The sequence below is a fragment of the Balaenoptera ricei genome, chromosome 1, assembly GCF_028023285.1.
Source record: "Balaenoptera ricei isolate mBalRic1 chromosome 1, mBalRic1.hap2, whole genome shotgun sequence".
In the NCBI taxonomy this organism is placed as follows: Eukaryota; Metazoa; Chordata; class Mammalia; order Artiodactyla; family Balaenopteridae; genus Balaenoptera; species Balaenoptera ricei.
Window position 1 is genome coordinate 28,538,386 of NC_082639.1, and position 26,010 is coordinate 28,564,395.

At 42.7% G+C, this 26,010-nt stretch overlaps 1 protein-coding gene across 4 annotated transcripts in view; it reads right to left on the reverse strand.

Moving 5' to 3' along the window:
* KIAA0319L (KIAA0319 like) overlaps positions 1-26,010 on the reverse strand; it is a 107,452-nt gene that overhangs the window by 12,905 nt on the left and 68,537 nt on the right. For all 4 annotated transcript variants that reach the window (XM_059918978.1, XM_059918969.1, XM_059918988.1 and 1 more), the window contains exons 5-16: positions 25,268-25,369; positions 21,785-21,882; positions 18,423-18,510; positions 17,867-17,959; positions 15,893-16,025; positions 12,614-12,842; positions 11,303-11,426; positions 10,422-10,554; positions 8,530-8,678; positions 6,793-6,944; positions 6,287-6,425; positions 4,583-4,742 (exon numbers count right to left, since the gene is read on the reverse strand). In XM_059918978.1, coding sequence (XP_059774961.1) covers positions 4,583-4,742; positions 6,287-6,425; positions 6,793-6,944; positions 8,530-8,678; positions 10,422-10,554; positions 11,303-11,426; positions 12,614-12,842; positions 15,893-16,025; positions 17,867-17,959; positions 18,423-18,510; positions 21,785-21,882; positions 25,268-25,369 — 1,600 coding nt within the window. The remainder of the gene's footprint in view (positions 1-4,582; positions 4,743-6,286; positions 6,426-6,792; positions 6,945-8,529; positions 8,679-10,421; positions 10,555-11,302; positions 11,427-12,613; positions 12,843-15,892; positions 16,026-17,866; positions 17,960-18,422; positions 18,511-21,784; positions 21,883-25,267; positions 25,370-26,010) is intronic.

Below are 26,010 nucleotides of genomic sequence, written 5' to 3' on the forward strand. Positions count from 1 at the left end.
AAACCACAGTGCTTTGTAAAATATAAATTGTTGGACAGCATCAAAGCATTATCCATAGGTCAAAACATAGCCAAAATGATCATTACTATGACAGCAACAATAAAGACCCTACACAATGGTGTGGCCGGTGCAAGATTATGTTATTCTAGGCCCAGAATCTGTTTGCTTTCTGACCGTCAATTTCTGTCCAAGGTAGACCATGTCTGAACTCACTTCTGGGTGGCACAAAATCTGTTCTCTCTGTCTTGGTCTCCATTTTTGGCAGCCTGCTTCGTGACTCCGTGTTAGTCTCACAAACTGAACTTTCCCAATCAGTGGGTCACACTGGGTTTATAGGTGAGCCCCAGGTATTGATCCCCACAGCACACGGGGTGGCTGGGTGGGACCTGGGTATCCCAGAGGCCCTGGACCAGCTGCTTCCAGTATAATTGTCTATTTATCCCAAAGTGCCATATAAACAGCATCATTTTCTATGGGTGGATTGACATGAACGTTTGGGAAGCCCTGTCCTAAAAGACTTTTAAAAGCTTGCTGCATAGTGAGGCTAACAATGGGGTATTATAAACTCCAGAATCAAGAAACAAACCTTTTCCATAAAAGATTTGTGGTCATTTCTCATATATACACTACTACATATAAAACAGATAACTAATGAGAACCTACTATATAGCACAGGGAACTCTACTCACTGTTCTCTGGTGACCTAAATGGGAAGGAAATCTAAAAAAGAGTGGATATATGTATATGTATAACTGCTTCACTTTGCTGTATAGCAGAAACTAACACAACACTGTAAAGCAACTATACCTCAATAAAAATTAATTTAAAGAAATATGTGGTCATTTCTCATATTTTCTCCTAGTTACCTAATTCATGCTTACAGTTTCAATTTCTGTCTATATACAAATAACCCTCAAATCTTTGTCTCCTCTTCCTATGTCCCTCCTGAGTGACCAAATCTGTATCTGCAAATGCTTGCTAGAATATCTATACCAGATCTTCCACAAGCATCTCAAATCCAAAATGTTCCAAAATAAACTTATAATAATCACTAACTCATTATGTGTTAGAGACTACACAAACATTATCTTATGTAATCTTCAACAACCCTGTAATATGGGTGCTAGCATTTTTATAAGTGAAGAACGGGTTCGGAGAGGCGCAGTAATCTGCCCACTGTCACAAAGCTGCCACTAACAGAGCAGGGCTCAGAAGCCAGGTCTGCCAGGTGTGAGGCCCATGCTCTTTCCCACTGTAATACACTATATCTCCCTCCAATCATATCTTCCTCCTGAATTCCTCAGCTAAGCCAATCTAGGCCAAGCCCGAAACCCAGAGTCACTGCGATGCTTCTCTCTTCCTCGTGTCCCAGATGCAATGACGGCAAGTGTGCAAGCAATGCTCTTACCCACACTCTCGCTAGTGTCTTCCACTGTTTTGTCCCAGCCAATTCCCACCAGCTTGATCGATCCCAGCAGCCACCTTCCCTTTTCCTATTCCCAGGCTGCTGAGCAGAGGTTAAAAAGAAAGTCCTAAACATCATGCTGTCTCTGACCCAGTGAACCCTGACTGCATATTAGATTCCCTGGGGAGTTTTAAAATTTTAGGTGCCCAGACCTCACTCCAGACCAACTGAATCATAATCTGTGGGGGTGAGGCTTGGGTAATGGTATGTTCATAAAAGCTCCAGGTGATACTATTATGCAGCTGGAGTTGGGAATCGCTGCTCTCACCTCATGTCTCTAACCTTGGTTGAGACCCCAATATTGCTCAAAGCCAGCATCCTTTCCTGGAGCTGCTGTTCTCAACCTTTACCACTTTCCTCAGGCTGCCCACCTCATTCTCACCTCCTCAAAGCAGATGGCCTTGCCTCCAGTTTCAGAGAAAAAACAGGACGTTGGTACCAATACTCTCAAATTTCACCCTTCTCTACTTCTGAATTCACCCATAATAGCACATCTTCCCTCCTTTCCTCCTACCTCCAGGGAAAGTCCTGCTCCTGCTCTGCCCACAGCCAGCGCCCCAGACCTACCTCCATTTATAACCCGCCTCCCCAGTCTCCACCATCTACCTTTCCTCTGCACCTTCCCCTCAGTCTATAAAAATGTTCAAGTATTTCCTATCTTTAAAAGGTGTTCTTCTGAGCTTGTCTCCCATACTGTTTTCAACACCAGCCTCTTCAAAGAGGCATTATACTTACCATCTCTGTATCCTCAAACTATGAAAAAAATTTTCTCCCAGCATCTAAGTAAAATGATCTCACTATAGTTCTGATGATCTACTAACTACAAACCCAAAAGCCTGTTCTGCGTGCTCACCACACCTGTCTCTATAGCACCTGAATCCTTTGGCAGCCCCCCTTACTGCCAGCTTGTCCCTTAACTGCCAGCAGACCGCTCCCACCTGGTTTTCCTCCCATCTCTCTGACGGCTGTTTCTTAGTTTCCTTTGCTGGCCCTTCTTTCCTTGCCTCCCCCTTAAATATTGATGTCCTCCAGAGCTCTGTCCTCAACCCTCTTGACACTCCCCAGTGTGACTCATCCGTCCTCATGGCCTTAATGCCTGCCTGTATGTAGTGACTCCCTACCTCAGGCCGTTCCTTCCACCTCAAGTTCCAGCCTATACGTGCTACTACCTGTCCCTATGTAACCCATAAGATACCCCAAATAAAACAGTCAAAACTGAACTCATTATCTTTTCTTTGAAACTGGTTCCTTTTGTATCCCTAGTCTGTTAATGGCATTCACCATCTATCTAGGCATCCAAACAAAAATCCTTATATTTGACGGCTCACTCACTTTCATTCCACAAAGGTCACCAAGTCCTACTGATTTACCTCTGAATTTCCTTTAATTTCCTCTTCTCTTCTGCCATTTCCACTGCCACTACCTCAATTCAGGTGTTATCACCTTTTTTACTAGACTAGTCCAAAAGCGTCCTGATTGGTCTCCCAGCCTTTGGTCTCTCCCTACTGTTTTTTTTTTTTTTTTTTGGCCGAGCCGTGCAGCCTGTGGGATCTTAGTTCCCCAGACCAGGGATTGAACCTGCACTCCCTGCAGTGGAAGCGCGGCGTCTTAACAAATGGACTGCAAGGGATGTCCTGATCTCTCCCTATTTTAGTCTAGCCTCCACACTACCGATCTCCCTAAGGAAAAAAAAAAATCTAATATCCTTGCTTCAAAAACAAAACAAACAAAAAATTCACACATATAAAACCAACTAACTTGAGTCCTCCTATCCAAAGTATTAAAACTAAACTGCTTGGCTTGCTTATGACTGTTCTCAGTCTACAGAGCCAGCCTTATTGTCCCCCATATCCTAGGGCCCAGTAAATGCTCTGAACCCCAGGACTTCTTCCAGAGGAAACTCCATACTTCCGTACCACAGGACCATTGCTCATGCTGTTCCCCTATTCTGAATTTCCTCCTAGTCCTTCTATGCTTGATCAGTGCAAGTTTTACTTCTGGAAAATCTCTGGACTACCTCAACCCTCCTGGAAGAATTAATCGCCCTTGCCTGTGTCTCCATGATTGTGTTACCTGAAAACTGGGTTCTCTACGTGGTGTTGAGCCAAAAGACACAACCAAGCCAAAAACGAGGAGAAGGAAGACTTTTATCACTTGCGGCAAGTAAAGAGAACACCGGGATCTTTCCCAAAGCAGTGTCTCCGTGAGCAGCAAAACTGCGGAAGCTTTAAGCTCAGGGTACATGCATATTCGTGAAGGGGCTTGAGCAGAGGAGAATTCAGCATAGAATTGGGACAAAAGTCAACAGAGTCCAAGCTTTAGCTGAGGGTCATGAGGGTCAGAAAAGGTCGATATCATCATTCCTTAGGTTCCAGTTGATCTGGTTGTCGAGTACTTCAGGCTACCTTTACCACTGAAACAGAACTGGGAGTCTTTACAACTGATTTACTATTTTTGCTATTGTTACTTCTCTTGCCTGAAAAGAGTCATTTGTTCCTGCATTCTTTTTTGTTTTGTTTTGGCCACACTATGCGGCTTGTGGGACCTCAGTTCCCCAACCAGGGATTGAACCAGGGCCAAGGCAGTGAAAGCCTGGAATCCTAACCACTAAGCCACCAGGGAACTCCCTGTTCCTGACTTTTTTTTTTCCCTTAAGATCATTCATTACTGAGACCTGTTCAAGGGCAAGTACTGTGGCCAGGCTTAGGTCACAAAATGGCTTAGGCCAAAAATGGCTTTGCTTACGTCAAGAAAGCCATGCCTGGTTCTCTTTCCCTGGGGAACCCCTACACTATCTGCTTACAATAGCACTTATTCTGTCAAATTCACCCTGTACTGATGCTATATGTTAACTTGATTATCTCCCCTACTAGACTATGGTCTTCAAACATCACAGACCTCTTCTGACCTTGCACCCTGCTGCAGTGTCTAGTACAGAGCCCATTACCTGTACTAGAAGAGTACATTTCTTCTTCATTAAAAAAATGAACACCATGAGTGGTTCCTGGTCAGAGAGCCCACCCTTCTCTACCTACCCACACTATTTCTCAGCTCAGTCAAGAAGCCCAGGGGACCCCCTGGTCTTTCCTTTTCTCCCCCCATTCATTGCCCAGCTACCTCTGCTCCGTGTACGGCTGAATCTTTTGCACAATGATGTCGGAATCCAGCACCCCCAGGAGGACCCCAATCTGGCGGATGAACATCCCCTTCAGCCTCTCAGTTAGCTGACTGACGTTGACATCCAAGATGATCTCCACCAGGTTGTTTTTCCTGGGATCTGGAAAGTATGTGGATCAGTCATGGCTTTAGAAGTAGGAGAGTTAACATAGACCTGCCACTGTGCATGTGCTCTGGCCCAGGAGAGAATGTGGTGAGAGCATTCAGAAATGCAACTGCCCTCCTTCAAAATGGAAAGGCACAACAGTGAATTCCCCATTGCTTTGTCCTCGTCCCCAGCAATCTGGGGCTGGCTTGGAGAGCTTCAGAAGCATTCCTGGTCTCTACACCAACCTGGCAATTACCACACATGTGCTGGGGACCAGGCCGAAGTGATGGGGTTTAGTGAAGGAAGTGGGGAACAGAGAAACACTTCAAGGTTTATTTTAAAAGTCTCTGCCCAGTTGGCTTTGCTGAACTCTCCAGGCCAAGTGGCAGGTATCTAGCAATCTCTCCTGATCCAATCTGATTTTCAGTAACTTGCTGTACTTTGTCTACAACAATGGGAGGGAAATTTTCCATCTCAACAATCTTATGGGAATGCATCTGCCCTACAGTGTTGAAAACCATAAACACAAAGGAAATACAGGTGGCCAAGAAACAAGGATTTCCTTAAAACAACATCACAACTGGACGATGTTTTTACAACTCTAGAACTATAAGACCATTGTGCTTTACACTTTTGATTAAGTCCTAAAGACTATTCTACACTTGCAAGTTAAAAGTGACTATTCAGAATACCTATTCACATACTTGGATGCACCATTTGCCTGTCCTGATGTATAATTTATATAATTAGTAGACTATCTGTGATCTGATTTTAAACACAGAAGAGACTTTACAGTGTCTTGGCTGTTGTCCTTCCGAGAGGTAGGACAAGGACTGGAAGACCTGCCAAGATCCCTTCCCATCCAAGACATCTGTACATTAGCTTGGCCTAGATAATAAAGAGTAGGTTTAAAGTTAGTACCTTCTCATCAGTTGTTCAGGAATTTATAAAGCTCTACCTCACCCTGTACTCACTTCCTCCCTATTACCAAATTAGCCTCGATACAAAACAAAAACATGGTTCTATTTAAGAAAGAAATTTTATTTCTGCAAATCTTAAAAATGTAAAGGATGCCGGTTACTTTACCTTCCCTGGGGGTTGTCAGATAAAGCCTGAGGCTCAACTTACAAAAATAAATCATTTTCTGCAGCTGGGTGCTGATAAGACATCATGACTCAAGTTATTCCTGTGCTCAGATTCCCAAAGCACACTGAGTCCTCTCTCATCAGTCACACGTAGAGGAGAAAGTGCTGGAGTAGGGGCCCAAAGGCCTGGCTCTGACACAACTGCTGTGTGAAGCTGAGCAAGCCCTGCCCTCTCTGAGTTTCTGTTTCTCCATCTGAGCTAAGTAGGGGGAGGTCCATATTTCTGCGTGGGTAGGAGAGGTCTTGTTGGAACAGAAAGTCTCTAAGGAGTTCTTAGCTTGGGGGTTCTAGATTTTTTTAAAGCTGGATATGGCATCTGGCTCTGTCCATGCTGGGGGAAGGGTCTCAAGATCGAGGCCCTGCTAGGCTGATCCAGCAATTCCACTCCAACCCCTCACTAAATGAACTCACCAGGTTTCACCTCCACAGTGGTCCGGTCTGTGTCACTCTCACCCTTCGCATCAGTCACTTTCAGGTGAAATGTGTAGGTTCCCTCGACCAGGTTGGAAAGAAAGAGGACAGGGTGGTGGTCAGAGTGATTTAACACCTCCTGTGGGGTTGAACGACATGGCTGTGTGGCAGAACAAAGCCACACTCCTTTCGTGGAGTCAGCTGTTGCATCTGTCATAACTAAGTCCCCTCTGGGCTAGACGGCTTTGACTCGCGGCAGTTCCTGCTCTATGATGGCACTACAGCCCACCGCAACCAGAATCAGGGAAAAGAATCACATTCTGTTCCACACTAGCTTGAGGGGTGACCCTAAGCAAGTCATTTAACCTCCCTGGATTTCAGAGCACAATCCAGGTTTGACATAAGAGACCGCTTGGTTAAAACAGGTACTGGAGTGTTTAGCTCAGCCTCCTCTCCTCATCGCACCACATTGACCTGTGTAGCTCTCCACCTGCTGGCACACTCACCCCTGCAGCTGGGCTCCCCTCGTCTCGAGTCCAGAGGTAGTTGACTATCCCCTTGTCATCTGAGGACTTGGAGCCGTCCAGCTCTGCCGTGTCTGTGGGCAAGGTAATTACCACATTCCCAGTTATCTTGGCTGTAGGTGGTTTGTTCATTTCTAAACAAAGAGAAACCATGGAAAAAAATGTAACATTCAGAAAAAGAAGAAATGCTTCTCGTGATGCTTATAAGGAAATTAAACTTCAAAATTATCTTAAATGGAGAACTGTTTTAAGTGCTTATCCATGCCAGCAACTAACAGTGTAGAGTTAACGCCACCAGTGCCACAGGTCCTGAGGCTCCAGTCCCACCCAGAGAAATGTTCCCCTGACATCAGTACAGTAGAAGGGACAAGTATAGTTTCCTCTTGTATTCTCATAGCAGCCTCCCCCAAAGGAATCCATTTCTCTGCTTGGGGATATATGATGATTGGAAACGAAGGCCTAAAGTGGATTAAAGCCCTGAAGTTCAGGTTTCATCAGCTGATACCACAAATTACCTTCAAAATATGGCTGAAAATGTTATTCTCTGAACATCTTTTTTGACTCCTTCCTTAGCACTTTAATAGAGAAAAAGAAGAGCGACACTTTTCTTATTCTGGGCCCCACCTGCAGCTCTGTGTACTCAGTCTGTGCTCTCTACTCACTGAGTTCAGTATACTGTGTTTGGGGATCACCTGCATATCTGATAGATTTTCCTACCATCAGCTTATAGACCTCTCCCAAGACCATCACTGATCACTGTGCCTGCAAACCAGAGCAAGGCCAATCCACTTGTGTTCAGGTTGGCCTCAGCGTGCATGCTCCTAGGATGCGCGTAGGAAGCTACAGTGCAGGGCAGTCATTCTAAGGTCTGACAGCAGGTGTCACTGTAGCCAGCAGGAGAGTCACAGAAACCCCAGCAGCAGAGGCAAAATAAAAATACAGGGCTTCCCTGATGGCGCAGTGGTTAAGAATCCGCCTACCAATGCAGGGGACACGGGTTCGAGCCCTGGTCCGGGTAGATCTCACATGCCACGGAGCAAGTAAGCCCATGAGCCACAACTACTGAGCATGCGCGTCTGGAGCCTGTGCTCTGCAATGGGAGAGGCCACGACAGTGAGAGGCCCGCGCACTGCAATGAAGAGTGGCCCCCGCTCGCCACAGCTGGAGAAAGCCCTCGCACAGAAACGAAGACCCAACACAGCCAAAAATAAATAAATAAATAAATAAATTAAAAAAAAAAAAAAAAGTCGAGGGCTTCCCTGGTGGCGCAGTGGTTGAGAATCTGCCTGCCAATGCAGGGGACACGGGTTTGAGCCCTGGACCGGGAAGATCCCACATGCGGTGGAGCAACTGGGCCCGTGAGCCACACCTACTGAGCCTGTGCGTCTGGAGCCTGTGCTCCGCAACAAGAGAGGCCGCGATAGTGAGAGGCCCGCGCACCGCGATGAAGAGTGGCCCCTGCTGGCCGCAACTAGAGAAAGCCCTCACACAGAAACGAAGACCCAACACAGCCAAAAATAAATAAATAAAATTTATTTAAAAAAAAAAAAAAAGTCGCTCACTCAAAGGCTGTTGTAGAAAAGCAACTAACAGCTACCCTAACCTCTAACTTCCTTCCCTACTTTGTCTCTAATCAGTTTCTGCAACCAAATAGGAGATGATGCATGCTTCAGTTATCTGACCCAGAGGCTGCTGCACCAACCCAAGGCAGTGAGGTACCTTCTTTGACAATGACATTCACAGAGCTTTGGCTTTGCAGGTTCCTCTCATCCTTGACGGTCAAGGTGAACACGTAGGTTCCCACTTGCAGCCCAGTCACAGTGGCGACACTGCTGTTAGCATTCTCAAGCTGTACCCCGTCAGGTCCCCTGGACAAAGAGAGAAACCAGAGGGTGGAGTTGTACCTGTCTACTGCTCTCCTGTCCCCGCAGGAGCAGACAATTATTGCCTCAGCTAAGACATGAACTATTGTTTCTCACACCTTGAGAGAGCATGTTTAAAAATATTCCATTTGGACAGAGTGTCATTTGGCCCCAAAATACAGGCTACCTGCTGATCAGAAAATTCCATTCACCAGCTTTCAAACACATCTAGCCTTATCCTTTGTAAGAGCTTCTAGAACATTCAAACTCTTTGCTGCTCCAGTAAAAGGAAGAAAGTGCTCTGAGCAGGTCTCTGATCAAAAGAATGATTTAAGAGTGATGTTTCTGAAAAGCATTTCTGGCCCAGTGGTTGGTTCAGCTCTTGCCAGAAAAGAAGCAAAATGCATTTCTTAATCACATGCCAAACTCCCTCTTGCTGAAAAGTCAGGGAAAGGAAGTGGGCCAAAGCTACAGAGGAACTCTCCGGGAAAAACCATCCTCTTCTTAGCAGTTCTACAGGCAAAACTCCCTCCAGCTCCTGGACAGGGGCCACAGAGGACCCAGGATGCCCTGTAGCTTTCCTTCTCCCCTGTGGCCTCACGCTGCAGCAGGTGAGCGAGCTCTGGGCCAGCGTGTAGGCACAACACTGCACATGTACCAGAAAGCCCTTCTGCTCAAGGGTCAAAATGCCTCGGAGCTTTTCTTGACACTGCAGGACAACCAGAGAAACCTGTAGACTCCCAGGTTTTGCTCTGTTTTGTTTTGCTGTTTAAATGTATAACCCTGACCCTAGCAGCCCCCTCTTGAAACAGATTCTCCTCCAAGAAACTATGCTAAGGATTATTTCTGCTGTAAACACTAATAAAACTCAACTAAAAGGTTTATCTGCTGTATCTTCAATAAACAGTTATAATTAAAACATGCTGGGTTGAGGAAAATTAGGTTCTCCAAAAGCTAAGGAAAATCATTTCTAGAATCCAACTCACTAATCGTAAGTCAAGTGCTTTTACAAGTCAAATTACAGCCCCTCCCCACCCATCTCTAACATCCTAGTCAAAAACAAAAGCAAAAACAAAAAACCCAGTCTGTCCTATGGTTGCTACCTTTGGAAATTGGGAATGCTTTTAACTCTTCCTTGGAATTGCTTCCTGTGGGATCCTGCATATAATCTGAGTTCCATTTGTTATGGTTTAAAGGAGCTGAAAGAAACTGTGAGAACCAGGAATGGTTCGATTAGGTAATTCCAATTTAATTAGTATTATTTTGGTTATTGCCTTTGGCCTCTGGCTGACATAAATGGTATATGGTATCTTCAAGGAAACAATAACAGAGTAATGCTTTCATTTTGGAGATGAATTTTCAATTCTTCTCAAGAGCTGCTCTGTCCCATCCCCCTGACAGCCTTACCCAATTAATTTTGAGCAACAGTATTTTTCTGCTCCATTACCCCTTCCATCCTGCCTCTCAAGTGTAATTAAACTATGCATTTCAGCAAATGGATTGTACCTGTAAAAGCACCAGGACCACAAAGTACTACCTGGGGACAGCTAATGGTAAGCATTCTTTTTTTTTTTCTTACAAAAATTATATTTTTCTTAGAGTTGAAGTTTGGGATTGCAGATATTTCTTTCTCAGTAATCCCCCTTGGATAAGCTAATAAGAGAAAGTAAACTCTTAAAAGCAAATAAAACCTTGCTCTTCAAAGGTCTGGAGCCCTTGCATACATAAGGATTTTGTGTCAATACTCACTGTGTTTTTTCCCAGAGATATGAGATAATTTTCTGATCATCTGAGCTTTTGCTGCCATCCAGGGTTGTGCTATCCATGGGAAGGGTCAGCTCTTTATCTGGACCTGCATCTGCCTGTGGAGGCTTGTTGTTTTCTAGAAGACAAGAGACCTGGAGTTCAAAAGCAGGCAGTCCCGCTGGGAAAGGAGAGGAACCAATTGGGACATATGTTCTGGAAGCCTCAAGGACTCTGCCTCTCCACTCATAGAACTGTCAGATACTGTGTGAGGTAAGGGTATGGTCAGGGAGCTCGCATGAAGAATATAAGACTGAAACGTATAAAACAACTCTGAAGGAACATGGAAGAATATAATGAAGCTACAGTTCCATGCTAAATTTGAAGTATAATGCTATAGGAGTTCAAATGAGAGGGTCTGAAAGATAAGGTAGGGCTTTCTTGAGGAAGTGGGCTTTAAGCTGGCCTTTAAAGGACATGGTGGGAGGAGTTCCCTGGTGGTCTAGTGGTTAGGATTCGGCGCTTTCACTGCTGTGGTCCGGGTTCAATCCCTGGTCGGGGAAGTGAGATACTGCAAGCCGCAGCCAAAAAAAAGAAAAAAAATAGGACATAGTAAGATTTGAGCTGGCAGAGACTCTATCTGCTAGCTCCCCTTGAAGGCACAATAACTAGCCAAGAGCAAGGGCACAAGCGAGGCTGTGAAATACTCCTTCTCTCTAGCTATGAAGAAAGCACTAGGGGAATGGACAATAGCAGCTGCCAGGGGCTTGGTGGATTGGTAACTCCCACTTCCACCCTCATAGAGCTCAGAACCCAAGCCCTCTTCTCCCCACAAGGGCCAAGGGACCAGCCAACAGAAGAGCCTGCACCACAAGGTTAGAACTTACCAGGCTGCACAATAACAGTCACTTGAGCGGTGGCCTGCTGTCCTATTGTGTCAGTCACTGTGAGTTGGTAAGTATAGTCTCCTTCTTGCATGGCAGACAGCTGCAGGGTCGGTGTTCTAACACCCTGGGTATATAAATACAGACAAGTGGGCTCCCGGAATCACATCATACAAGAAGTCCTACTCTGGTCTAAATGGTTTACCCAGTTTTCTAAACCTAGGTTGGTAGTGGGCCATTACCTCCCAATTCAACATAATTACTGAATGCTCAATCAGACACTGTGGGACATCTTGTTAAAAGTTTCACCCTTCAAGGAAATAACCCTCTGACACAGCAACAGTTTCAAATAAAGTCAGAGCTCTCACAAGGTAGGCGAGTACAGGAAAATGTGCAGAGATAATCAAGATCCATTTCTATGACCCAAGCAGATAGAAAACCATGAACATATAGAAAAATAACACAATTTACAAAACAATGTTCTTCCTACTGAAGCCACACAGCGTGATCCTAACAAAGCTGCCTCGATAAAACATGGCAGCAATGACTCAAGATGCTTTGTAATGCTGTGCGTGCCCTTACAGGTCTGTACAGATTCTGCAACAGAGGAGAAACCTAACCTAATACCTTGCAGACATTTTATTTGGCCTTAGGGTTCTTAAAAGTTGGAAAATTTCACATAGAAGTCTAGGTTTCTGTCTTGTCTTGAAAAGCTGGAGGACCTAGCAACACGGGGACGATACTCCAGCGTGGCAACAACCAGCCTGACTGGAGGGCTGCTGACCCCTTTGGTCAGGGCTTACGCCCTCCGGTTTGCCACAGTCCCCATCCAGTTTTCTTCATTTACTTATGTTACCTGCCTGGTGACAGATCTAGTCTCTTCTTAAATATCTCCAGAGAGAAGATGCTCACCATCTAGTCAGGCAATCTCCTCCAATTTGTAATAGAGCTCACTGTGTTAGTTTCTGCACCCTTCAGCAGAAACTAACACATTTTAAAGCAACTATACTCCGATAAAAATTAATTTAAAAAAAAATTTGCACCCTTGTAGCTTCTAAAGAATTTGACTCCCTGAAATTATCCTAGAGCAGCTACCAGTCTTTTCCTCTAATACTAAACATTTAAGATAAGGTTTTTGCTAATATGTTAACTAAAGGCCCCTTAATCTTTCTAGATTTTTTAAAAAATTCAAATGTTCTATTCACTAATCTGACTTTGGTTATTAAGATGGAGAAAAATAAGCCTTGGATGGGTGACCCAGTCCAGCAGCTCTAATTCCCTGGGCAAGAAAAGACAGAAACTATTCCCTCCTACCTGCATCTCCATCACTTTCCCTTTGCTGTTTGGGCTGAGTGACCACTCATAGCTGGTGATGCCGTGATCATCAGTGCTCTGATTCCCAAAGAGGGTGATGGAGTTTTGGGGCAGGGTGATCACTTGGTTGGGGCCTGCATTGGCCACAGGGGGGTAATCCACAGCCTTGTTCACTGTCAGGCTTGCAGTGGTAGAGTTGGTAGCTCCATCAGAGTCTACTACAGTCAAGCTATCAGGAAAGAGAGAGGAATGCAATCAGGGATGGTCTTAAAGAAAGAGGAATAAACACGGAAGAAATGAAAATCAAGGCTAAAAAATACCAATGTAGCAGGATTACCAATCGGTAACCAATTCTAACCCATTCTTTTTGGAAATTTAGAATAATACTAGAAGCTAACACTGACTGAGGGTTTACTGTGTGCCAGGCACTGTTCTAAGCACTTTATATCTCATTCAATCCTCACAACAGCTCTATAAAGTACTATCCCCATTTTACTCCTTATACATATGAGGAGACCGAGGCAAAAAGAGGTAAAGTAACTTGCCCAAGCTTGAAAGCTTGAAAATAGTGGAGTCAGGATCTAAATCTAGACAATATATCTCTAGCACCATTTCACTCTGCTGCCTGCATGTGTCTGTGGCTGGGACCTTTATAAATAAGCATTGTCTGATCTGGCCCACACAACAATCATATAGAATAGGTATCATCAACCTCACTATTATAGAAGCATTAGAGAGGTAAGAAACCTGCCAAGAGCTAAACAGTGAGCCAAGATGCAAGCCCAGTTCTCTGACTCCAAAGCCCAGAACCAAGTCTTAAGAAGCAATAATCCCTGGCCACTATTCCTATGGGGTTCAAAGACGCTACACTAAATAAAGCAAGCTCTGACTGCAGCAGGCTCTCCTCCCATCATCCTGTTTTGGCTGTGTACACAGCACAAGAATGGACTTCCTGGGCAGACAGCCTCTAGGATGGACCAGGAGGGCTAGCTCCAGTAAGATAGGAGCCTGAGATGGCAATGAATTCTCCTACGCAAGCATCCCACAGTTTGTGCCAGTGTGAAAAAGAATTTGCAAGAGAAAAAAAAATGTTCATTTGTAAGAGCAGGCTTCTACCTAAATGATGCCTTCCAGCTGAACAGCCTAAAGCTTCTCTTGCCACCTCAAAATGTGAGCATAAGCAAGCAAGGAGGTTTGGGCTGCTTCCATTTTGCTGACAGAAAGAGGAAAAGCATATAAAAGACATGTCGTTTGTTTAAATCTCACAACCAGCCACAGAAAGAGCCAGACATCTGTGGGGTTTTTATCCCACAATCTCACTTTTTATCTATGGTCTTAAGGGGACTTCTGATATTACAGCCTTTAGAAAAAGAACACAAAAAATCAGACACACAGACATGTGCAAATCAGCAAACATCTGAAAAAGAAAAATCCACAGAAGTTTTCCTCTCCTTCCAGTTTCTCTGTTTTTTATTTTTTATTTTTTAACATGTCTTATTTGTCTCCTATTTCAGAACAAAAGCAAGTTATAGACAGATGGCAAAATGGCAGCTGCCCATTACGCTGACTTTCACCTCAGACAGTCCCTGGCTTGCACGCAAAAGTTCTGGAACCAAACAGCAGCTGACCACAGGGCTGGGGAAAGAGGCCACTGCCATGTAAAAGCAGGGGAGAGGAAAAGGTAAGTGGAATCAAACAGATTGGACCTTAATGCTAATCAAACCCAATCCCATCATTTCATGGACTGAGGCTTAGAAAAAAAGAACTGCACCCAATATCCCATTCACCCAAAACGCTCTAGGTTAACATTGTGGTTAAAAGCTCAGACTCTGGAATCATACAACCTGTGTGACCTTGGGCAAGTTACTTAACCTCTCTGTGACTATATTTCCTAATCTGTAAAATAAGAGCCATTATAATATCAGGTACAAGGGTTAAATGAGCTACTGCGTGCAAAGAGCTCAGAACAGTACTTAAAACAGTAAATGTTCAAGAAGCAGTAGCTATTATTGTTACTATTTCAAAACGGATCATCATCGCCCAGGCTAAATTCCATAAATGTTAAAATTCCTATATTAGAAATCCAAGGCGAAAACCAACTCACATTTCCATTTTAACTCAGTGAGAAGGCTCCTACCTTGTTGTAATGGCAGCTACCCTTCATTCACTTGAAGTCTTGAGTCAATGAGAGGGCTGCTAAGTCAGAACTTGTATATTTATTTATATGGTAGGTGCTGTGCTAGGACATTCCTTGCTGCGTCTCTGGTAGTGTCTAAAACGTGATTAATCTCAGATCCAGTGGGGAAGACAGATACCCATGAACAAGCCGTTGCACCATGGCAGGCACCACATAGAGGCACTGAGTGCAACAGGGAAAGAGGAGGGACATACCCTCTCCTCTCTGGAGGGATCTCAGAGAGCCTCACAGAAAACTGAGGAGGTCCTTAAAGATAGGCGGAGTCCCAACAGATTGAGAAGGGCATTCAAGGAAGCATAAACAAAATATATATAGGCCAAGTCAAGGAGCAGAGTAGAATGAGTCCTGACTTGGGGATTAGAAAATCTGCATTTCAGCTCTAGCTGTGTGACCTCAGAGAAGTTAGTAAATACACCGAGCCTCATTTTTCTCAGATGTAAAATGAGGATGGTATAGTGTACATATGGTGTTTGCGTGACACTCACGTACGAGTGCTTCGTAGCCTACAATGAATAATGCAAATATAAGGAGGATTACTCTAGGGTCAGCCTCACACTCATTAATCACAGTCTAGTATATCAACACTAGTTCCCAAAAGAACTGACTTTGAATCAAATTCTCTGAAAAGCCCCAACAGAGAAAGATGCTACAAATCATATTCAAATAAACCACTAAGTCAAAAGTAAAGATTTGGATATATCCTAAGTTGAGGAAGCATTTCCCAAAGGGGAGAGATGAGAGTAGATTCCTTCTAGATTTTTCCAGAGAAAAGGCAAAGGAAGATGGGCCCTTTCACTTAATGACAGAAATTCTAAAAAAAGGTTTGGATATATGCCAAATAAGGCTTTGAGAAGGATTAGCTGTGTGGATCCTGATCTATTATGCAAGGACCTTTGTCCTAAAAAGTTATCACTATTGTGACCACAGTTACAACATGGCTCAAAGAACCAGTAGAACCAAAGGCTATATTATCAGCCAACTCTACGGGGAATTTGACATCTGTCAGAGTGACTCCTATAAGAATGTAAAACCCACAAGGGGAAAAAAATGGCCTATGGTAAACTTGAAGGATCCAGATTTACCTGAAAGTGTAGTTCCCAGGGACGAGCTTACTTAGTTTTAATATGGCCGTATCTTCAGAAATCTTCTCTTCTCTCAGAGGTCCCTTAAGTTCTTCCCAATGGTACTGGACGATTTTATCATCATCCGTGCTTTCTTGAACATAAAGAAATATCAGTTACAGCATGAGAGCACTGGGTCTTAGCACTTATCCAGTTTACACAAACCAGGGCAACTACCCAGAGATTTGAGGCTAGGAAAACTTCATGAAATTACAGACTATCTCTCCAGAGTGTTTCTTCCCTCGGATTATTGGGTCATTCTGCCTCTCTATGAATATTCCACTGCGTAGTTTTCCAAGGACTCCAACACAGGCAACCTCTGGTTAAAACGTTACTGTATTAAGTATATGTATAAAAAAAGGAGAATCAAAAGGTCTTAAACACATGAAAAGATACTCAACCTCACTTAAAAAAGAAATGCAAATTTAAATTACACTTGAGATAGCATTTTTTTAACCTCTCAAATTGGTAAACACCAAAGTTTCACAACACATTATGTGGGTAAAAGTGTGGGGAAAGAGGCCCCCTCATAAGTCATAGTGGAAGCATAAATTGATACAACATCTATAAGGAGCAATTTGGGAAAATTTATCTTTGTCCCTGTAATTCCTCTTCTAAGAATTTAATCCTTCAGATATACTTGCACTTGTGTTGTGTATCTGTAGGACATTTAATATTTGTGTTAAATGTCATGCTTACAAGATTATTCACGATAACGTTATTTGTAATAGCAAGTCAAAAATAATCTAAATGGTCATCAATAGAGATTGAAAACAAGTACATATTCATACAATGAAATCATATATTCATATCATGGAAGGCTATGTAATCATTAAAGGAAAAAAAGAATGAAGAAGTATTGCATGTATTAATTCAGAAAAATTCTCCAACATATAGAAACAAACACTGTACGTAACAGTGCACGTAATGTGTGTCACAAGGACAGTATATGTATTTTCTCATATACGCATCAAATATCTCTGGAAAGATACATAAGATAATACCATTCGTTGTCTGGAGGAAAACTGGATAGCTGGGAGACCGGGAGGGTAGTGATTCTTTTCACTGTGTACCTTTACATATTATTCAACTTTGATCTAATCAAAAATATAAAATAAAATGGTACTAAGTGAACCCTTTCTGCCACTCTCACAAGTGTTTCTTCCTAGTCTGCCTCTTCCTCTTGGCCTGCTACTCTTCTGTCCTCCTCTTCTGGCCAGAATCACCTACATGAAAGGTTTAACCCGCTAGAGATCCCTCTGCTAAAGCGGCAGCTGCCTCTGCCACAAGCCCCTGTTGTGCCAAGACACTCAGGGGTGACAGGGCCTTAACGGGCCTCCAGAGAGACCAAGCCAATGCTGGAGGGCGACAGGCCCGAAACCTCTTGCACACACAGAGCCAAGGCCCAGAAATCCTCTCATGTCACCCATCAGGTGACACTACTCTGAAGGGTGACATGTTAACAATGGGCCCAGGCAGGGGTGTGTGCTCCATTCTGTGAGTCTCTCCAGGAGAAGGCTGACGAGAATCTTGCTAGGCAGTGATGGCTGAGTGAGAGCTCTTTGTCAAGACTCTCAGTTACTTATCTTGTCATGATAGGAAGGAGCTTTGTTTCCAAAGCTAAGGATGGCAACTCCACGCAAGCGAATTTGAAAACCAGCAAGTTTCAACTAAAATAATGCTAAATACATGAATAATCCTACTTTCTTACCATCTCAGGGTAGAACTATTACTGCAGACAGGCCAACGGGGATTTTAAACAGGGCCTGTCTGGTTTTTACTTCCTAATCAATTGCTTCAGATGGTTGGTCTTCCCCTAACACGGCCAAGAAGACTGGCCTAAACAGTATGACAGTAAGACATAGCTGGCCCCAAACCTTCTACCAGTACACAGTGAAGGCTCTTCTAAAACATCATGCCTAGACAAGTACTCACGGCTGCCATCAATGACTGTAGAAGTGGTTGGCAGAGAGATCTCCTGGAACTGTGGTGACACAATGGCAACAGGAGGCCGATTCTTACGGGGCTCTGCAAGAACATGACCCACAGTAAATTGGAAGAGGGTCTTTATAAATTATAGGAGAAGCAGGCCATATCTGGGTGGAGCATAAGTCAGTTTCTATTACATAACTGAGAGCTGAGCATCACCAAATGGGAAAGTCACAAGATCAGGCTGCCATTCTAACCTAAGACACCTGGGAGTGTTAAAGCCTCTTCTAAACCTGACGACTGCTAAGGCCATGCCCTGCGCATTCTTTCAATGCTCATGTCCTACCTACTACATCAGAAGTACTATAGCAGCAACTGCCTGCTTTCAAGCAAGCTGAGCAGAGGTGGACAACAAACAAGCTTTGTGAACTAGGAATTGCCCAATACGTAAATATATTACAAAAAAAGAATGAGAATTTAAAACCCCTAAAATCAAATCTCCATCTCCTTGGGAATCCTGCAGAGGGAGCAGTGGAGACACGGCCAGGGCTGGGTAACATACCTGGTTTCACTGTCACATTCACATAGCCTTCCCCGTGGGCATTTTGACCATCTACAATCACTTTGAATTCATACAGGCCTGGAGTGAGCTGCAGAAGTGACAGAAGATCTTTTAGACGACCACAAACAGCAGCAATTATATTTAAAATAACATATATATCTGAATTTTCCAATGCTGTTTCTTGAATTCTCCTCTTCTTGCACCATTTCCAAAATGGAGAAAGTAAACTAGCTGAAGATATGAAACAATGAATTATAAACTAAAAAGCCATAGCTTTTCATGTGAATCTCATTACTAGCTGACTCGGAACAACAGAAGGGATTTCAATATCTCTGTACTCCCATTTTCTTTTCAGAAGAACATTAAGGGTCCAACCATCCTACTTCACAGTTATGAAATTAAAACAATCATCTCTGCAAAGAAAAACATTTTGTAAAAACACCAAATAGCTCTCAAATATCTGAATATTTCCCCCCCCTGATTTCCACTAACTGTACAAACATAACATAAAAAAAAAATCACCCACAATCCCATTGTCCTAACACCCCAATTAATCACATTTTTCTTATTTCCTTCTAATCTTTTACCACATCCAAAAAAAGAGCTATAAACAGTACATCTGTTCAACAAACATGTATTGAGAATCAATTATATGTGGTCATTGTCCTAGGCTTGGGGTTTGGAGAGGAATTAGATAAGGTCCCTACCTTTGAGGAGCTCATATTTCAGTGGTATTCAGGGCCTAGCTAAAATCACAATATATCAAACTTTTTATTATTCTTTCTTCCATTCATTTAGCATGAACACTTTCCCTATTAGAACAGTCTCTTAGTCATTTTAATTTTTTAAAATTAATTAATTTATTAATTAATTTAGTTTTGGCTGCATTGGGTCTTCGTTGCTGCACACAGGCTTTCTGTAGTTGCGGCGAGCGGGGGACACTCTTCGTTGCGGTGAGCAGGCTTCTCATTGTAGTGGCTTCTCTTGTTGCGGAGCACGGGCTCTAGGCACACGGGCTTCAGCAGTTGTGGCACACAGGCTCAGTAATTGTGGCTCACGGGCTCTAGAGCGCTGGCTCAGTAGTTGTGGCGCACGGGCTTAGCTGCTCCGTGGCATGTGGGATCTTCCCGGACCAGGGCTCGAACCCACGTCTCCTGCATTGGCAGGCAGATTCTTAACCACTGCGCTAACAGGGAAGTCCTTAAATAGTCATTTTAATGGATGCAGAAGAGTATATGAATAAATGTGCCATAATTCACATAAGCATTTCACATTGTTGGATATTTGGGTTGTTTCCAAAATTTTACTATTATAACTAATGCTGTGGTGAACATCTTTCAGCTAAAATGATTTTTTTCTTTCTTTTGAATTATCTCCTTTGGGTAAACGCTAACTAAATGCATGGAGCATTTCTGACCACTTCCTTCTTCTTGTAATGCTCTCCTTCCTTGGCTTTCACTTCTAGGCCTACTCCTCATTTTCTTCCATTTCTTCTTCCTTCCATACCTTTAATGACAGTGTTCCCCAGGATTCCAATTGCAATCCGTTTATTACTTCACGCTACACACTCTCTGGATGTTTTCATCTATTCACGGCTTCAGTTGTCAACTATTTGACGCTGGTGCACAAATTTATCTCTCCAGTCCAGACTTGCATCCTGATCTCTAGCCCCTTACCCGCAACTACTTATTGGTCCCTCCACTCAAATGTTTCACAGGTACCTCAAACTCACTCTGTCCCAACATGAATTAATTATCTGCACACCTCTTCCAAACCTGCTCCTCTTTCTATGTTCCTCATTTCAGGGAATATCACCACAAATATACCAACATCCAATGAGGTGTCTAAGCCAAAAGGCTAAAATTATCCTGGACTTCTCTTCCTCAACACCTCCACCCAATTAATTGATCACCAAGTTGACCTCCATAATATTTCTCAAATCCACCCACTTCTCTCCATTCACACTGTCATCATCTTAGTTTTTAACCATTCATCATAGCACAGTTGTTAAGAGCATGGGCTTAGAGATGGAAAGTTCCAGTTCAAATCTACCATTTAATAGCTTTGCACACTTTGGCCAAACCACTTTGTTTTTCTAATTTTTAGTTTCGTCATTTGTAAAACAAATATTAATATTTACATCTTGGGGTTGTTAGGAAGATTAAATGAAATAACTGCATAAAATAATTAGCTCTGTTTCTGGCACATGGTAAGAGCTCAATAGGTGGTTTTTAAGTTTTATTTTATTTATTTAGTTTTTTTTCACTCAGACTATTATCATCTCACACCTACATTTTTCAATAGATTCCTCCCTGGTCTCCCTAGTTTGAGTCTTATCTCCTCCAATCTGCAGTCAGGGTGATCCTTCTAAACTGAAAATCTGAACCTGTCATTCTCCTGCTTAAAACCTTTCAAAGGCACCATATTCCCTCCGGATAAGAGTCAAAGGCCTCACTCTGGCACACACAAGGCTCTGTGCAATCTGGCACCTGCATCTCTCCAACTTACTTGTGCCACTGTTCCTCTCATACCATGGGGTCCAGTCAGGATGAACCACATAAAATTCCCTTTTTCCCACATTTCTCTCTATTATTTGGCCCAGTAGGCATATTGCTTCCTCTGCTTGGGGTATTACAACTCCACCCTTTACCCAGTAAGCCAGTCACCTTTCATGACCCAACTAGGCCAACTCTAAGAAATTTTACTCTAACTCCCCAGGGCTTCAATACCCCATGCACTGACCTAGTGTACTCCTGTTATAACTACCTGCTTCTGGTCAGTAGCACCTACTAGACTGTATTTTCCTTAAATGTTAATATTATGATTAATTCACTAGTAAATCCCCAATACCTGCCACATAACTAGTACACAATGAACAGCTGTTGAAAGAAAGAGAGGAAAGAAAGGAAGGAAGGACGGACAGAAGGAAGGAAGGAAGGAAGAAAGAAAGAAAGAAGGAAGGAAGGAAAAAGAAATTGCTTGGCCAAAGAATATGAACATTTTTATGGCTCTTAATAACTACACTGAATCCTAAAAAAAGACTGAGCCAATTTACACAGTCATGTGGCCACAAATAACCTAGCTTATCTCCCAAATTCTGAAATCCTTATGTTACCCTTAAAAGCTGTTTAGTGTGTATTTTCAGCTATCACCACTATGCTTATACAATATTCTCACCATAAATGAAAATTTGAGAATCACACACTAACAAATACTGGATGTCAGCCAGCCAGACTTTTGGAGGATTTGCTTCTGAAAGACTGTTCCTAAGTTAAGTGTGGACAGAAAATTCTCTATTATACATGTTAGAAAATGGTCAACACCTCTACCCCATCCCTGCAAATGAGAGGAGGCAAATTCACCTTGGATAGTTTGAGGATCTGGGAATGTTTCCCTTCCATTTCTCCACTGTAGTCTTTAGGATGAGTAATCAGTTGCCAGTCGTAGGTGTAGGTTTCTCCTATAGAAGGGCAGTTACAAAAATCATGAAAACACACACCTACACACAAAGAGGGCAACCACATAGCCTGCGAATAACAAAATTTTTCTAAATCTTGACAAGACCTTAGTTTTCAAGATTTCACCCCAAAGCCAAAGGGAAAACAAACATTCTGTTGAAAGAAAAGGTGGATTCTGCTGACTCAACTACAGTTAGGGCTTCTTCCACTCTCTCCCAGCAATGCTCATTCCTGCCCCATACCCATGCTGCTTTCGGCCAATCCTCCCCAAAATACCAGGTTGCTCATGGTATGGCATCCCAGTGAAAATACATGCCCTACCAACCACTATGGATGAACTCATTGGGAATAAAGGCCATTTTCTTGCAAAACTTCTTTTGCAACAAAGAACAGCAATGACTTTTAAATAACATGGTTCAAAAATACCTTTTTAAAGAGTGCTGGGCTTCCCTGGTGGCACAGTGGTTGAGAATCTGCCTGCCAATGCAGGGGACACGGGTTCAAGCCCTGGTCTGGGAAGATCCCACATGCCACGGAGCAACTGGGCCCGTGAGCCACAATTACTGAGCCTGCGCGTCTGGAGCCTGTGCTCCGCAACAAGAGAGGCCACGATGGTGAGAGGCCCGCGCACCACGATGAAGAGTGGTCCCCGCTTGCCGCAACTAGAGAAGGCCCTCGCACAGAAACGAAGACCCAACACAGCCATAAATAAATAAATAAATAAATAAATAAAAGAACGTGAATTTCTTTAAATAAATAAATAAATAAATAAAGAGTGCTAACAATGCTCGTCTCACTGAGGTCATCACACCCTGGTGAGTTAAAAGAGCCACTTCATTCCTGCTGAGCTAAGTAACACACTGCGGAAGGTGGTAAGGGATGGCCCATTTAAAACAGGCCCCACTGAAATTAATTAAGATCAAATGAAGCATTAAATGGTCCTCATTTGTAGCTCAGACTGTATGACTGGGTAGGGTGAGGATAGAATCCTGTTATCTAAATGGAATCCCTACCCAGTTAAAGTGGTCTTAAATATTTTTTGGAGCAAGATGCATTTATGGCTAGGAAAGGGTGGGATTCGGTAGGAAGGTTTCATTAATTTACTACCCAAAAAGGGAAAAATAAAAGGCAAAAAAAAAGAAGTCTCAAATGCTTACAGAGAACTGGTCATCTTTTTCTTACTTCATGAGTTCAAAAGTTAAAGTTAACACACAGAACTTAATTCCAAACAGTCTTAAGACTAGATTTTACTTTATAAGCCTGAGATACAAGATCTATTACTCTTCCTTCCTCCAGAGAATACTAGCTTTGTTTTGGCCAGTTGTCAGCCCCAGGCAGCTCTCATAGATGTATACGTAGAAGTTAGGTTAGGTGAGGAGCAGGAAAGAAGAAGTAGAAGTAGGACTGGTGCTAAGAGATGACATTTCTTGAACTGTAGTTAGAAATTTTTTTTCCCACACAGAAAACAGACTCACACTAGCTTGGGAATTGACAATTTTATAACATCTAAGGCTAGCAACACAAATTTCAACAAATGACAATACTCTTAGAACAGAAAAGCTCAGGGGACGAATTATGCCTTACAGACAGGAATTTGCCCAAGGGTAGGAACAACTGCGTATAAGTCTGTTAGACAGAATGCTGGTTTTAATGATTTAGGGCAGTGGTTTTCAAATCATGCCTCTGAACCCTAGAGGGATCCTGAGAGGTGCTGCAGGAGCCGCCATAGGAGATGAGAGGGATGAAGAACAAGCAGAGCTGGTCCTGCCTCATCGTCCCCAACCTTTCAAAGTTTGAAACCATCCATCTCATGTATCTGATTAAGACTGAAGAAACTGGGGAGCGGAGAGTTGCAAGAATCTGTTTTTGAACTGATGTGTTTTGGAATACTGATATACAAGGTGATATCAACTCACAGAAATGTATATGCAGATAGGGGTTAGAAAAGAAAATACAGTAGAGCCAGGATATCTTTCACAAAAGAGTGGAAGCAACTGCAGCTCAAAGCAGTTCTTTCTTTACCTGCATCTTCAAAGGCCACCAAATCCATTCACCTTAACTTAGCCCCAGAGGAGGAAAGGAATATGTTTCTCTATAGGAAGGTGGAATGAACTGATAAGGAAAACTCAATGTGAGGGCAGAAATAAAGAACAGAGAGGGCATTTAGGTTCTGGAAAAGTACTTTTTGCATAAATACACTATTTGGTACTAGGCCCAGAAAGTAGGGATATTGTGTTGGAAACATGTGTACCTAAAATGGAAGGACCCCATCCTGAATACAGTAAGGCATTTTGCTTAACTAGCCTTACAATGAGCTACTTGACTAACCTTATAATGAGAGTTAACACAAAGCCAATGCAATCATTTTCCATCAACATATGCTTCACTTCATGTCACAGATAATCTTAAGAGAATATGTGTTTATAAGTCAAACTTTGTTATATTAACATGTACTTCAAAGGTTAAAGGGATGCGCATATTACAAAAGTTTTCTTAAGTAATAAATTAATCATCCCCTAATTTATATATTTTATAAATTTGAATATTGTATATTACATTGGGCTTGTCTTTTTTTTTTACGTGACAAATCTATTAGTAGTAGTCTTGAATAACTTCTCTACAAGTTCTGTATCTGCTACTTACTAGTTGTTTGGCCAAAATAAACAGGTTAACCTGAGTCTCAGTTTTAAATGGGCATGATAAAATCTACATTTAATGAGCATCAGCTATGTGCTAGGCACTGAGGTATATAGGTACGTTATATACCATTTCATTTTGCCCTTAAAGTAACCTTATGAAGTAGGGATTATTATCCTCATTTTACTGAGAAAGAAATGGAAACTTAGAGAAGTTAAATAATTTGCTTAAAATCATTCAGCTAGGGCTTCCCTGGTGGCGCAGTGGTTGGGGGTCTGCCTGCCAGTGCAGGGGACACGGGTTCGAGCCCTGGTCTGGGAAGATCCCACATGCCACGGAGTGACTAGGCCCGTGAGCCACAACTACTGAGCCTGCGCGTCTGGAGCCTGTGCTCCGCAACAAGACAGGCCGCGATAGTGAGAGGCCCGCGCACCGCGATGAAGGGTGGCCCCCGCTTGCTGCAACTGGAGAAAGCCGTCGCTCAGAAACAAAGACCCAACACAGCCATAAATAAATAAATAAATAATTAAAAAAAAAAATCATTCAGCTAATGACTTGGCTGAGCTCAGATTTGAACCCAGCCTTGACATCAAAGCCCATGATCTCAAACATTATATTGCCTCTCATATCACATAAATATTTGTGCATGTTCAAGCTATATCTTATTCTCATAAGACTTTTACAGAGAGTAAATGTATGTAGATTCCATTATGAATTAAAACATTACACAAATATAAGTGGATGTTTTACCTGCATCTGGCTCTTGGAGAACATATGCATTTAACTGAACTTCATTCTTAGGCAAGGTAATCTGGACACTGTTTCCAGCAGATACCACCAGTTCCTTTATAACTGGAAACGAAGAAAATACACAAGAGATAAGAAATTAGATCCAGACTATCTCAATTCTCTCCTTCCTTTTGTGGCCAAATTTCTTCTATAAACAATATTCAGCTACTGCCTTCATTTCCTCATTATTTACCCACTCTCTAATCCCCTGAAACGTGACTGTGCCCCCACTTTTCCACCGAAAAGGATCCTTAGAGGTCATCAACAAACTGCTCCTTAGCAAATCTAATAGCTGTTTCTCAACCCTCATCCTTCACCTCTGTGGTATCTAATACTGCTGACTGCCTCCATCTTAAAACTCGTGGTTATCATGACACCATATTATTCCACTTTCTTCCTTTCTCTCTGGGTTTTTCTCCACTGTATTTTAACTATGATCTTTCCCTAAGCCCTCTTTATATAGTACTTTCCACAAAATTCAATAAACAGAGTTCAACTCTGTTTCAAGGATCATCTTTATGCTGATACATAACTTTCTAGTAAAATACATATATAAAGTTCCTAGAGGAAAAGGCAAGTGTTGGCCGCAAGGCCAGCCTTAATTTTCTTTCCATTTCAATTGATACAGCCATAGACTTAGATAATTCCAAGAATCTTAACTGGTCTTCCCTCTGCTAGCTCTCCCCATTCTAATCTATTCTGTC